The following is a 13,542-nucleotide window of genomic DNA, read 5'->3' on the forward strand; positions in this document are numbered from 1 at the left end:
TGCTTTGGTCGACTTTGTTTAGAGCTGACTGAGCCAATTCACACTAAATGTGATAAACCTTTCCTTAACGGCTGTCATTTTAAAAGCTGCAGTCTGTAACTTTCTTTCTTCCACTGACATTCTGGGGGATCCTGTTGTTGAAGTTACAGGTTGTCTATGATCTGTTTTCATTTTACTGTTTAAACCTGACATAGAGACATACCATACACCCTGCTGTCTCTCTCTGCTCTAGTGTTTGAAACTTTGTTCAACAGTTGGTTTCAATCAAATGATTTTGTCACGTTTGCAAAGACAGAAAGTAAAGCAAGCAGTCATACCTGATCTGACCGAGCTGAGTTTCTTTACTTTCCAGCAGAAGTCAAGAATTCTCTGTTTAACTTTGGTATTTCTCTTCTGATCATCTCATGAACCACATCAGCAGAACCATTCATTACTAGAACTGAAGGTAAACACACAGTTTACCCAAAATCCAAAAATTTGCTGTAAACAGTTGAATGTTGAAGCTTGGTCACTGGATTGGTTTGTTTGAAGGGCACCTTGGGAGTTTCTCCTAAAGCTTTCACCTCATATCGCTGATGTGTCATCAAATAACTGCATATTTTCAAGTGGAGCTGGGTATCTTTTGTACTTGTAGAGCCTTGAAGACCTGGAATAACACAAACAGAGGTATTCTACCTTTTAAGGGAAAGTTTGTCTCTCTGCTGAGTTTTAAAAAAAGTATTTGCTTGGTGGTGAAAGGAATGCTTGGATGAGTGTGTGCTGATGGACTCATATGTGGGTTTGTATCACTCCATTTATTGCTGCTCTTTCTCACACTAAAACCTGGGCTGCACTTCATACTGTATGTTTTTTTTTTAATTTGTAGAATAAAGATCTCCTCAGTTTCATGGAGACTTGAAGTGCACTCATGTATTAGAGATTTGTGCTATAATTCATTTTCTTTGTGACACAAACAAAAATGCAGCATAGATGCTGGTAATGTACTGGTGGTGCAATACATGTTGCTCCCTCTAAATAAGCACCATACCATACTGTATGATACTATTCTTTAGAGGAAATGCACAGAACAAAAACACAAGAGTTTGACAGAAGATGTCTCGAGGCTATGGATGAGATGATGCTGGGAGCCACAGTGCAGGGAAATTCAATCCCTCACAGTGAGACAAATTGTTCCATTAGCGGCTCGCTGTCCTTTCAATTTCTCAGCCTGTTGATTAATAGCTAAGGAGCACTGTCTGTCACAACAAGAGTCTAACTTGGCATGTCTTCCCAGCTACTCCTCAGCCAAGGCCCCCTATAATGAGCCTGTGCTCTCGGCGTCCAGCAGCAGATTGCTTTGATGCTCCTATTTACCCGGCTTCTCTTGGCTCACCATACAGAAACGCACAAATCCACCCACTCACCCGCCCCTCCGACTGGAAATTAGAACAGTGCAGTAATGGAAAAAAATGAGACAGTACGATCGCTACAAATGAAAATCAGCGTGGTATTGTCACTCACTTTAATGTAATGCAGTAAGACGTGCATTTCCAATTTCCATCACCTCCTTGGTTAGAGTTGTGCTCCTGTGGCTCGACCAAGCTCATCAAGAGCTTATATTTAGTAGACGGGCGAGCGCACAGAGCTGCATATTTCACCCGTAAGGATGAAATAAGAGAACGGCAGCAAAAATCAATTGGCTCTGGCTTAGACGTTCAGTAAAGCCCCAGTGTCAGGGTGGAATGCTAATGTTGTTCTAGCTCTTGATCAGTGCCCCGTGGAGACGGACAGCCAGTTCTCTCAATCTGTCTTTCCCTCTTTTTACTGGTCTCACTTTACCTTATTGACTTTCAGGACAATTTAGCCAATTTTAACGCAAATCTTATTTTCTTATTACAGAATTATTGTTCCTTTTTATTTCTATTTTGCATGTATTACTGAAAGATATATATGAAAATGTGGTGACATAGAAATATAGAAATGAAATTAACTTCACAAATGTGACATAAAGCTTTCTGTATCATGAACTCACTCACAGAAATCAGCACTTCAGCATAGGTAGAATGTAACTAAGTACATTTACTCAAACACTGTACTTAACTCTTTCCAGGTCCCTGTTCTCATATCTCTACCTGTATCTGACTTAAAACAACTAGAAGGCTGCAGTGTGTGTGTGTGTGTGTGTGTGTGTGTGTGTGTGTGTGTGTGTGTGTGTGTGTGTGTGTGTGTGTGTGTTTGTGTGTGTGTGTGTGTGTGTGTGTGTGTGTGTGTGTGTGTGTGTGTGTGTGTGTGTTTAGAACAGGTTCAATAACGTCAGTGCGTGCGTCTGACTCATTGCTATAAAGCTCTTATTTACTCTGTATTTTACAGTTTGACAAGGTTGAATTTAAAAGTTCTTTTTGGCCTCAGCTATCTGACTAGACTTGGGGATGTTTTGAAAAAAATGTGTCACGGGGGGCGAGGAGTCAGAGAACCCAGGCGCAGACACAGATAGTGGCCGACAGGAGGTTCAAGGGAAAAAGGGTTTTATTTTAACAAAACAGGAACTAAATCAGTCACAGAACTCACCAACACAAAGATTACAAAAACGAAAGTCTGCAATACAAACTAAGCTAAGAGGGATACTCACAAAAATGGGGGAACTGAACGGAAGGGGGAAACAGAGTCCAAAGCTGAGTCCAAAAGCTGAGTCCAAAAGCAGAGTCCAAAAGCAGAGTCCAAAAAGCAGAGTCCAGGTGGGAACAGAGTCCATGAATGTATGTGGGTTACTGAAACTCAGAGGGCAACAGAATCTCGAAGGGAATGGGAATCTATGATCCGGCAGGGAGTGAAAGAACGGGCAGAGCTTAAAAAGGTGCAGGAGAGGTGGAGAACAGGTGAATAGTGTAAACTGATTGCTGCAGCTGAAACTCATTGCAGCAATCAGCAAACAGAGTGCAGGCAGGAGAAGCAGGTGAAGCAGGAGGGCGAGAGACAGGGAGAGAGAGAGAGACACATGAGGGAGAGGTGACAGACAGAGCCAAAGAGACAGGACAAAACAGAAACAGATCAGGACCCAAGGGAGAAAGGAGGAAAAATGGGGAAAAGGAGGAAGAAAGGCAGAGGCTGGAGCAGGATCATGACAGTACCCCCCCCTCTACGTGCGCCTCCTGGCGCACAACAAGGTTGAACAAGAAAATGAACACAAAGGAGGAGGGGGCCTAACATAAAAATTCAAGAAGAGCAGGGCGGGCGGAGGGGGTCCGGAAGGAGGGACAGAACCAAAAATCCAAGAAGAGCAGGGCGGGTGGAGGGGGTTTGGATGGAGGGACTAAAACAAAGTGTCCAGATCAGTCTGGGGCGGCACTAGGGCACGCAAAAAACAAACAAGTCCAAAACCAAATCAGACCAGAGGTCAGTTCAAAAAGGCTGGTCAAAAACTAAACATTCCAAGGCAGGCAGGCAAGGCACCCAAGGCCGTTCCGGAGGACGGCCCGGGTGCTGGACGGGCAGACGAGGCCATTCCGGAAGACGGCCCAGGTGCTGGACGGGCAGACGAGGCCGTTCCGGAGGACGGCCCAGGTGCTGCTCTGAAGGCCGGCGACGGAGGCGGCGAAATCACTCTGGAGGCCGGCAACGGAGGCGGCGGAACCACTCGGGAGGCCGGCGGCGGAACCACTCGGGAGGCCGGCGATGGAACCACTCTGGAGGCCGGCGACGGAGGACACGGAACCACTCTGGAGGCCGGCGACGGAGGACACGGAACCACTCTGGAGGCCGGCGACGGAGGACACGGAACCACTCTGGAGGCCGGCGTCGGAGGACACGGAACCACTCTGGAGGCCGGCGACGGAGGACACGGAACCACTCTGGAGGCCGGCGACGGAGGACACGGAACCACTCTGGAGGCCGGCGATGAAACCACTCTGTAGTCCAGCGACAGAGGAGGCGAAACCACTCTGGAGGCCGGCGACGAAGGACACGGAACCATTCTGGAGGCCGGCAACGAAACCACTCTGGAGGCTGACGACGGAGGAGGCGGAACCCCTCGGGAGGCCGGCGGCGGACGAGACGGGGACCCTCGAGAGGCCGGCAGCGGTGGACGAGACGGGGACCTTCGGGAGGCCGGCAGCGGCGGACGAGACGGGGAGGCCGGCAGCGGCGGACGAGACGGGGACCCTCGGGAGGCCGGCAGCGGCGGACAAGACGGGGAGACCGGCAGCGGCGGGCGAGAAGGGGACCCTCGGGAGGCCGGCAGCGGCGGGCGAGACGAAGGCGGAACCCCTCTGGAGGCCGGGCTGGGGACCGATGAAGGCGGGACCCCTCTGGAGGCCGGGCTGGGGACCGACGAAGGCGGGACCCCTCTGGAGGCCGGGCTGGGGACCGACGAAGGCGGGACCCCTCTGGAGGCCGGGCTGGGGACCGACGAAGGCGGGACCCCTCTGGAGGCCGGGCTGGGGACCGACGAAGGCGGGACCCCTCTGGAGACTCGGGAGCAGGGGTGGCCACTGCAGACGGAGACTCGGGAGCAGGGATGGCCACTGCTGATGGAGACTCAGGAACAGGGGATTTGTCAGTGGACACAGGCACAGTCTTTTGGCTGGAGGGTTGGTCAGCCGACTGAGGCTGAACAGTCTCTTGACTGGTGGATCCGTTGGCTGACATGGGCTCAACAGTCTCTGGGCCGGGGATGCTGTCAGCTGACACGTGCTCAACAGTCTCTGGGCGGGGGATGCTGTCAGCTGACACGTGCTCAACAGTCTCTGGGCGGGGGATGCTGTCAGCTGACACGGGCTCAACGGTCTCTGGGCCAGGGGGTTCGTCGGCTGACCCGGGCTCTACAGTCTCTCGGCCAGGGGATCGGTCACCTGACCCGGGCTCTACAGTCTCTGGGCCGGGGGATTCGTCAGCTGACCTGGGCTGGTTTGAGGCGGAGGCGGCGTTGACAGCGTCGACCCGTTCGGGAACTGAGGCGGAGTCGACAGCGTCGACCCGCTCGGAGACTGGTGAGGCGGCGTCGACAGCGTCGACCCCCTCGGAGACGGTGGAGGCGGCGTTGACAGCGTCGACCCGCTCGGGAGCTGAGGCAGAGGCGGCGTCGAAAGCGTCGACCCGCTCGGGAGCTGAGGCGGCGTCGACCGCGTCGACCCGCTCGGGTGCTGAGGCGGCGTCGACAGCGTCGACCCGCTCGGGTGCTGAGACGGCGTCGACAGCGTCGACCCGCTCGGGTGCTGAGACGGCGTTGACAGCGTCGACCCGCTCGGGTGCTGAGGCGGCGTCGACAGCGTCGACCCGCTCGGGTGCTGAGGCGGCGTCGACAGCGTCGACCCGCTCGGAGACGGAGGCAGGTGAGGCGGCGTCGACAGCATCGACCCGCTCGGGTAATGAGGTGGGGGCGGCATCGACAGCGTCGACCCCCTCGGAGACAGAGGCGAGTGAGGCAGCGTCAACAGCGTCGACCCCCTCGGAGACGGGTGAGGCGGCGTCGTCGACCCCCTCGGAGACGGGTGAGGCGGCGTCGTCGACCCCCTCGGAGACGGAGACGGGTGAGGCGGCGTCGTCGACCCCCTCGGAAACGGAGACGGGTGAGTCGGCGTCGTCGACCCCCTCGGAAACGGAGACGGGTGAGGCGGCGTCGTCGACCCCCTCGGAAACGGCCAGAATGAAGCTCGGCGGCGGGCCCTCAGCGACGCTCGGGAGCGGCGAGGTCGGTGCGCCGGGGAGCGGCGAGGTCGGTGCGCCGGGGAGCGGCGAGGTCTGGCGTCCTCTACAGCCACGCTTCCTGGGGCGAGGCTTCCTTACAGGTGGCTCAGTTGACGGCTGGGGGGCAGGTTCTGGGAGGTAGCTGGGTGGTGAGGGACTTACTGGCGGAGTGGCAAGAGGGTGGTTAACTGACGGACTAGCTGGAGGGTGGCTAACTGGATGCGTTAAAGACTGGGGAGGTGTCAGACGGGTCAGAGGGGGGTCTACAAATTCAAAAACAAAATCAGGCAGAGAGCAAAGGAGCCAGGGATTTTGGGCAATTTCCCTGTGTGCCAGCGATGAATAAAGTTTCTTTTGGGGAGGATCTGTTGCCCCCTTCCACAACCCATAAAAGCGGGCAAGGGAATTTAACAAGTCGTTATACTCTGACCCGAACAGGGTCTTGTGGAGAAACGGAAGACTGGGGCTGACTACTGCGGTAACAGTCCAATCCAAGGGCCCTGTCCAACAAAAAAGAGCACAAGGTGCTGGAAGAAATGCTGACAGGAGGTGACTGGGAATTTCTTGTCTTTCGGGAACCACGCTGTCCCTTAGAAGGAGTTTTTATTGCTAGACGGGTCCCAACAAAAGCAGACTTCCAGCCAAAATCAGCCATGGTCTATGAATGGGGAACTGAATACCGGAATCTAAAGAGGATCTAAACTCGACAATGGTGAATAACAAAAATGCCAAACTAACTAAACAAATTCTGGGCTGTGAACTGTGTCTGCTGGGTTCTTTTCTGGCCGGATCATACTGTCACGGGGGGCGAGGAGTCAGAGAACCCAGGCGCAGACACAGATAGTGGCCGACAGGATGTTCAAGGGAAAAAGGGTTTTATTTTAACAAAACAGGAACTAAATCAGTCACAGAACTCACCAACACAAAGATTACAAAAACGGAAGTCTGCAAAACAAACTAAGCTAAGAGGGATACTCACAAAAATGGGGGAACTGAACGGAAGGGGGAAACAGAGTCCAAAGCTGAGTCCAAAAGCTGAGTCCAAAAGCAGTCCAGAAGCAGAGTCCAAAAAGCAGAGTCCAAAAAGCAGAGTCCAGGTGGGAACAGAGTCCATGAATGTATGTGGGTTACTGAAACTCAGAGGGCAACAGAATCTCGAAGGGAATGTGAATCTATGATCCGGCAGGGAGTGAAAGAACGGGCAGAGCTTAAAAAGGTGCAGGAGAGGTGGAGAACAGGTGAATAGTGTAAACTGATTGCTGCAGCTGAAACTCATTGCAGCAATCAGCAAACAGAGTGCAGGCAGGAGAAGCAGGAGAAGCAGGAGGGCGAGAGACAGGGAGAGAGAGAGACACATGAGGGAGAGGTGACAGACAGAGCCAAAGAGACAGGACAAAACAGAAACAGATCAGGACCCAAGGGAGAAAGGAGGAAAAATGGGGAAAAGGAGGAAGAAAGGCAGAGGCTGGAGCAGGATCATGACAAAATGTGCTTTGGGCCTATGGGTTAAATTACCCAGCAGCAAGCAGAAACAACTATTTATTTGATAAGTCGACTTAAAACTGACTGATAAAACCAACAAAGTCATCAAAATACCAAAATACCCCAAATTTCATGGGTACAGCTGTTGAAATGTCAAGATTTGCTGCAGATCCTTTGTAGTATTTTCATAATTTGAATTTCTTTTATTATTTTGTGAGTTGGGCTGTTGGTTGGACTAAACCAAGGGTGTCAAACTAATTTTAGTTCAGCGGGTGACATTCAGCCCAATTTGATCTTAAGTGGACCAGACCAGTAAAATCATAACAACCTGTAAATAATGACAGATAAATTTTTTCCCCTTTGTTGTAGTGCATAAAAATACACGTTTGAAAATGTTCACATTTAATGAACTATCATTTACATTATGAACAACCTGAATTTTTAAATTTTAAGTTCAATTTCATCAATATTAAGCCTCAGTTTTTCACTGACACATTACAACTTACAGATCACAGTGCATCTGCAAGGGCACAAAACATTTAGTTGCAGGTGTCTGGAACTGAACAGTATAGTATTTTACACCTTGTCAAGATCTATAAATGATTTTAAATTTACATTAATTTCCACATGTGTTTAGTAATCCTGACCACATGAACTGACACACTATACAACGTAAAGTGGGAACTCCATCCATCCATCCATCTTCTACCGCTGGTCCGGGTCGGGTCGTGGGGGCAGCAGCTTTAGGAGGTAAGCCCAGACCTCCCTCTCCCCGGCCACATCATCTAGCTCCTCCCGGGGGACCCCAAGGCGTTCCCAGGCCAGCTGGGAGACATAGTCTCTCCAGCGTGTCCTGGGTCTTCCCCGGGCCTCCTCCCAGTGGGACGTGCCCTAAACACCTCACCGGGGAGGCGTCCGGGGGGCATCCTAATTAGATGCCCGAGCCACCTCATCTGGCTCCTCTCTACGCGGAGGAGCAGCGGCTCTACTCTGAGATCCTCCCGGATGGCCAAGCTTCTCACCCTATCTCTAAGGGAGAGCCCAGCCACCCTGCGGAGGAAACTCATTTCAGCCGCTTGTACCCGCGATCTTGTTCTTTCGGTCACTACCCAAAGCTCGTGACCATAGGTGAGGGTAGGAACGTAGATCGACCGGTAAATTGAGAGCTTCGCCTTTCGGCTCAGCTCCCTCTTTACCACGACGGACCTGTACAGCGCCCGCATTACTGCGGAGGCCGTAGCAATCCGCCGGTCGATCTCTCGCTCCATCCTTCCCTCACTCGTGAACAAGACCCCGAGGTACTTAAACTCCTCCACTTGGGGCAGGACCTCATCCCTGACCCGGAGAGTGCACTCCACCCTTTTCCGGCTGAGGACCATGGACTCGGATTTGGAGGTGCTGATCCTCATCCCAACCGCTTCACACTCGGCTGCGAACCGATCCAGTGAGAGTTGGAGGTCCTGGCATGATGAAGCCAACAGGACCACATCATCCGCGAAAAGCAGTGACGGAATCCTGAGGTCACCAAACCGGACCCCCTCAACACCCTGGCTGCGCCTAGATATTCTGTCCATAAAAATTATGAACAGAATCGGTGACAAAGGGCAGCCCTGGCGGAGTCCAACTCTCACTGGAAACGAGTTCGACTTATTGCCAGAGATGCGGACCAAGCTCTGGCACTGGTCATACAGGGAACGGACAGCCTGTATTAGGTGGTCCGTTACCCCGTACTCCCGGAGCACTCCCCAGAGGGTTCCCCGAGGGACACGGTCGAAAGCCTTCTCCAGATCCACAAAACACATGTGGACTGGTTGGGCAAACTCCCATGCACCCTCAAGGACCCTGCTGAGGGTGTAGAGCTGGTCCACATTTCCACGGCCGGGACGAAAACCACATTGCTCCTCCTGAATCCAAGGTTCGACTATCCGGCGGACCCTCCTCTCCAGTACCCCTGAATAGACCTTCCCGGGGAGGCTGAGGAGTGTGATCCCCCTATAGTTGGAACACACCCTCCGGTCCCCCTTTTTGAAAAGAGGGACCACCACCCCAGTCTGCCAATCCAGAGGCACTGCCCCCGATGTCCACGCGATGTTGCAGAGGCCTGTCAACCAGGACAGCCCCACAACATCCAGGGCCTTGAGGAACTCCGGGCGGATCTCATCCACCCCCGGGGCCCTGCCACCAAGGAGCTTTTTAACTACCTCGGCGACTTCGACCCCAGAGATGGGAGAATCCACCCCCGAGACGCCAGGCCCTGCTTCTGAATCAGAAGGCGTGTCGGTGGGATTGAGGAGGTCTTCGAAGTACTCCCCCCACCGATTCACAACGTCCCGAGTTGAGGTCAGCAGTGCACCATCCCCACTATACACAGTGTTGACAGTGCACCGCTTTCCCCCCGAGACGCCGGATGGTGGACCAGAATCTCTTCGAAGCCGTCCGGAAGTCGTTTTCCATGGCCTCACCAAACTCCTCCCATACCCGAGTTTTTGCCTCGGCGACAGCCGCAGCTGCAGCCCGCTTGGCCAGCCGATACCTGTCAGCTGCCTCCGGAGTCCCACAGGCCAAAAAGGCCCGGTAGGACTCCTTCTTCAGCTTGACGGCATCCCTTACCGCCGGTGTCCACCAACGGGTTCGGGGATTGCCGCCGCGACAGGCACCGACCACCTTACGGCCACAGCAACGATCGGCCGCCTCAGCAATGGAGGCACGGAACATGGTCCACTCGGACTCAATGTCCCCCACTTAAGAATTTATACCTTAATTAAGATTTTCAGTTAATAAAAAAGCTTACAATAGGACAAATTTTCTTGAAACAGAACATTTTCATTCTTGATTGAACTGATTTTGAGAAATTATACCTCAACAATAAGAATAATAATTAGCTAAAAGTAGCTTAGTATAAGACACAATTTCTTCCAAAAGGATACGACAAACAAGCTACTTTTTCTTAAATTAAGTCACCAGAAGCATTCTTCATTTATTCATTTTTTACTAAAGCAAATCAGGACAGCTGAGTTTGACATCACTCAAGTCCAACAACTGCATAATAAATCCAACTGCCACTCTCAAGAAGTGCATTTTCCAACTACTTTAACATAGTACTATACAGTACAACGTTGTCAGTCACAAGTGCTTATTCCAGATATTTTAACAGGATACAACACTGCAACTGTCAAAAAGTGTGTATTCCATTATTCTAGCAACATAACAATTATGTAACATTCTAGCTGCCAGTGTCAAAAAGGATTCCAGCACCATATGTATGTTAAAAGAAAAGACATTCCCACTGCTGGTTTGCAAAGTATCTCAGAAGAACTAATTTAAAATGACACCAACAAACATGTGGCTAACATTTGACTAACTTTTTTTGAAACACCTTCATGGCATAGAGAAGGAAAAAACAAGAAAAGACAAACTCACTCAATGAATGACTTCCACTCAGCAAGAGCTTTTTTGTAGGAGGGGGTTGAATCTCGGTCATGGATGGAATCTTGAAGAATTTCAGTTTGCAGTACAGACAGTAGTGTGGAAATACACTTTGGGTACGTGAGGTGGAGGGCATAATAATATGCCATGACATAGAACAGTCCCTCATAAAGATCCTCCCGGTCGAACGTCGTCACTGGTGTGCTTCCCACGGTGATCATGCAGTTGTCTTCAGAGACAAGCACAAATGGACAAGACAGAGGTCGCTGGCGCAGGAAACAATCAGGGTCTTCTGAAGTCTACATGACAGAAGACAAAGAAAAAAATTAGAAAAAGACCACAAGAAATGCACCTGACTAGAACACTGAATAATAAGATGATTATCAAAAAAAAAAACCTAGCCACATGAATCCATCTAAGGAAAATGAATGTGAATGTCGATTGCAAATACTAAACACACCACAGCAAGCTCCAATGAAGCTACACAACACATTTGTAAAAATCACCATAACAAAACAACAGTGCATACAGCCCCACCGTAAGGACATGGAAAAGAGCCTCACTGCTGGCACCCAACTTCTTAGGAGGCACAGTGCTGGATGGGAAGAGCTGTGGCAGGGCTCTGAATACAGCTGTGGCATGCTCCACTGGTTTGAGAAGAGTTTTGAGTTTAGAAGAAACAAGACAAGATGTCACCATAAATAACTGCTTATTATGCAATCTCAAAAACTAAAGAGATCAAAGTACTGTGACCATACCTCCATTCAATGTGTTTGGAGGCTTCACGACTTTTTTCATCACACCATAGAACTGCACCTTTGAGTAGAAGTTTTCCCATCTTTCCTTCATCTCAGAGATGTACCGGGAATTGGATGGTTGAATAATTCTCCGCAATTCATCCAAAACCTGAAAAATACATTAAAATACAGAACGAAAAAAGAAAAAGAAATATGAAAACCATGCCAAGATGCCCCCAAATGTATAATGGGACAGCTAAAATGTGAGGACTGTTGAAACGGGGAAAGCAACAACTTACATGATCCACTTCTCTGAAACATGGGTAAGCTTCGAGAATCTTTGTTGGTCTGTCTTGTTCCTTTACAGCATCGGAGTCTATGAAGAGTCTTCTAGACTGAAACTCCAGGTCCATTAGTTGGGTCACTGCAGCTTTGTTCGGCTTCTTGGTCTTGTACAATTGTTGGAGAGTCTTGTAGTGTCTTGCCTGGGTTTTCTGGCTGCTGTAGAAGTCAGTTGAAGGAGCTGAAAGCATAAAGCAGGGGTGAAGATGTCAGAAACAAAATCATGATTTATTGCCAAGTAGGTCTTTACATATTTGCTGTGGTACATCGGTGCATAAATAATACACAGAATGTAAGCAAACAACATCAAAAACATAACAGAAAATACATATAAAAGAAAATGTGTAAAATATGACTGTAGGGAAACATTAGATTTCCAAGTTAACAAGTTAACAGTTAGGAGGAACTTGAGAAGGACCAGATTTATTACTTTATGTGTGTAACTCGTCACAATATGGAATGGAATACAAACATCCCTTGAGAAAAAGTGATGTAGTTATGTTCATTTGGTAGTGTTTCAAAATGTTTTGTCTACCCCCAAACCCACAGATGCTTACAGGATGTATTAATGCAATACATACATGCTTCATCACTGCTACCCTGTTGTTCCACTGGGGTGCTGGCTCGAGCAGGTGATAAAATAATAGTTGATCCACTGGAATCTCCATCGTAGTCAGTTGTTGCAGCATCTGCATCCCCATCCTGTCGTGGCTTCTTGGAAGGAGGGCCCTTAGCCTTTCTTGGACTTTTGACATTTGAGAGTCTCTTCATGAGCTTTTTAGCAACGTGCTCCTGTCAGGTACAGATAATGAAAAATTGATGATGATTTTTATCATCTTAAAAATATGACAAAACACCCAAGCTAACACCATGAACATAAACCAAAGTATTAGTGTGCCAATGACTACTTACCCATTCACCACACCTTCCTGTTATCATCGGGTAGTACTCCACCAATCGCTTCGCCATAGCATTCACCTCATGTTTGCTGGGGTATCTGAAGTCCTCAGTGGCTCTTGCTATTGAAATCATGTTAGTCATTGTGTTTCTGATGAGTCGGCAGAAGAGGTCCTTTGATAAAGGCTCAACGTGGTCTGTCCCCAGTCGTTTCTGCTCAAAGCAGTAGCGCCGTGCTTGTTCAAGCTCACTGTCTGTGAAGACTATATATTCTGGGTTGGATATCGTCACAAACTTCGAAGTGTTAGGCTCCTCTTGGGAGAGGTCACTGGCTCCAGTGGTTGATGGTGGTACTTTCTCAGCATGAGTCTCTTCCTAAAATACATTTACATTACACGAACAACTTTAAAGAATTTGAAGAAAACTGCATAAACCAGGAGAGAGTATGGTCCTGTGCAGTGCCAGGAAAAATGTTAAATAAGTACAAATGCTGTACATTTAATACATTATTTGTTTCAAGCCAAAGCACAAGAAGATCACATTCACTCCTCTTAGGCATCTGCTGAAATTTATTTATTTTGTTGAAATAATTACAAATTAATTACTTTTAATTGTAATAATGAAATGTTTTGTCATACTGCAATAGACAAGGAACCGACCTCTTGTTTATTTACCACAAGCCACAGAGCCCGACGCCTGAGGAAATTTTCAGGACCAGGAAACAGATCTTTGATGTCATCTCTGGAGAGTGAAGGCAGTATGTCTTCTCCAATATTTGCATCTGCAACATAGAAGTTCCAAATTATCACTAGATTAATTCAGCCAAATGTAAATAACAGGTGAGGATCTATTTTAGACTGATTTCTACATTGTGACACTTTCTGTACAACTAGCATAGAATTCTGATATTTCACTGATTACATGCATAAATGTTGCACTCTTAAAACAGGGGAGATAGTAACTGGAGAAGATGGATGAAATGCACACGCAGCTTCAT

General features: G+C 49.3%; 1 protein-coding gene across 1 annotated transcript; it reads right to left on the reverse strand.

The window, feature by feature from the left end:
- Window positions 1-3,115: 3,115 nt before the first annotated feature.
- Window positions 3,116-12,756, reverse strand: LOC118470660 (uncharacterized protein C6orf132 homolog). Its single transcript, XM_055004821.1, has 10 exons — window positions 12,561-12,756; window positions 12,230-12,440; window positions 11,606-11,829; window positions 11,328-11,475; window positions 11,107-11,216; window positions 10,690-10,868; window positions 7,650-7,663; window positions 5,730-5,924; window positions 4,322-4,925; window positions 3,116-3,128 (listed from the first exon to the last, which is right to left on the reverse strand). Exons 1-10 carry the CDS (start codon window positions 12,687-12,689, stop codon window positions 3,116-3,118), a joined length of 1,827 nt encoding a protein of 608 aa, XP_054860796.1. The 5' UTR covers window positions 12,690-12,756.
- Between the last annotated feature and the right edge of the window lie 786 nt (window positions 12,757-13,542).

This window comes from Amphiprion ocellaris, chromosome 18 (genome assembly GCF_022539595.1).
Source record: "Amphiprion ocellaris isolate individual 3 ecotype Okinawa chromosome 18, ASM2253959v1, whole genome shotgun sequence".
NCBI lineage: Eukaryota > Metazoa > Chordata > Actinopteri > Pomacentridae > Amphiprion > Amphiprion ocellaris.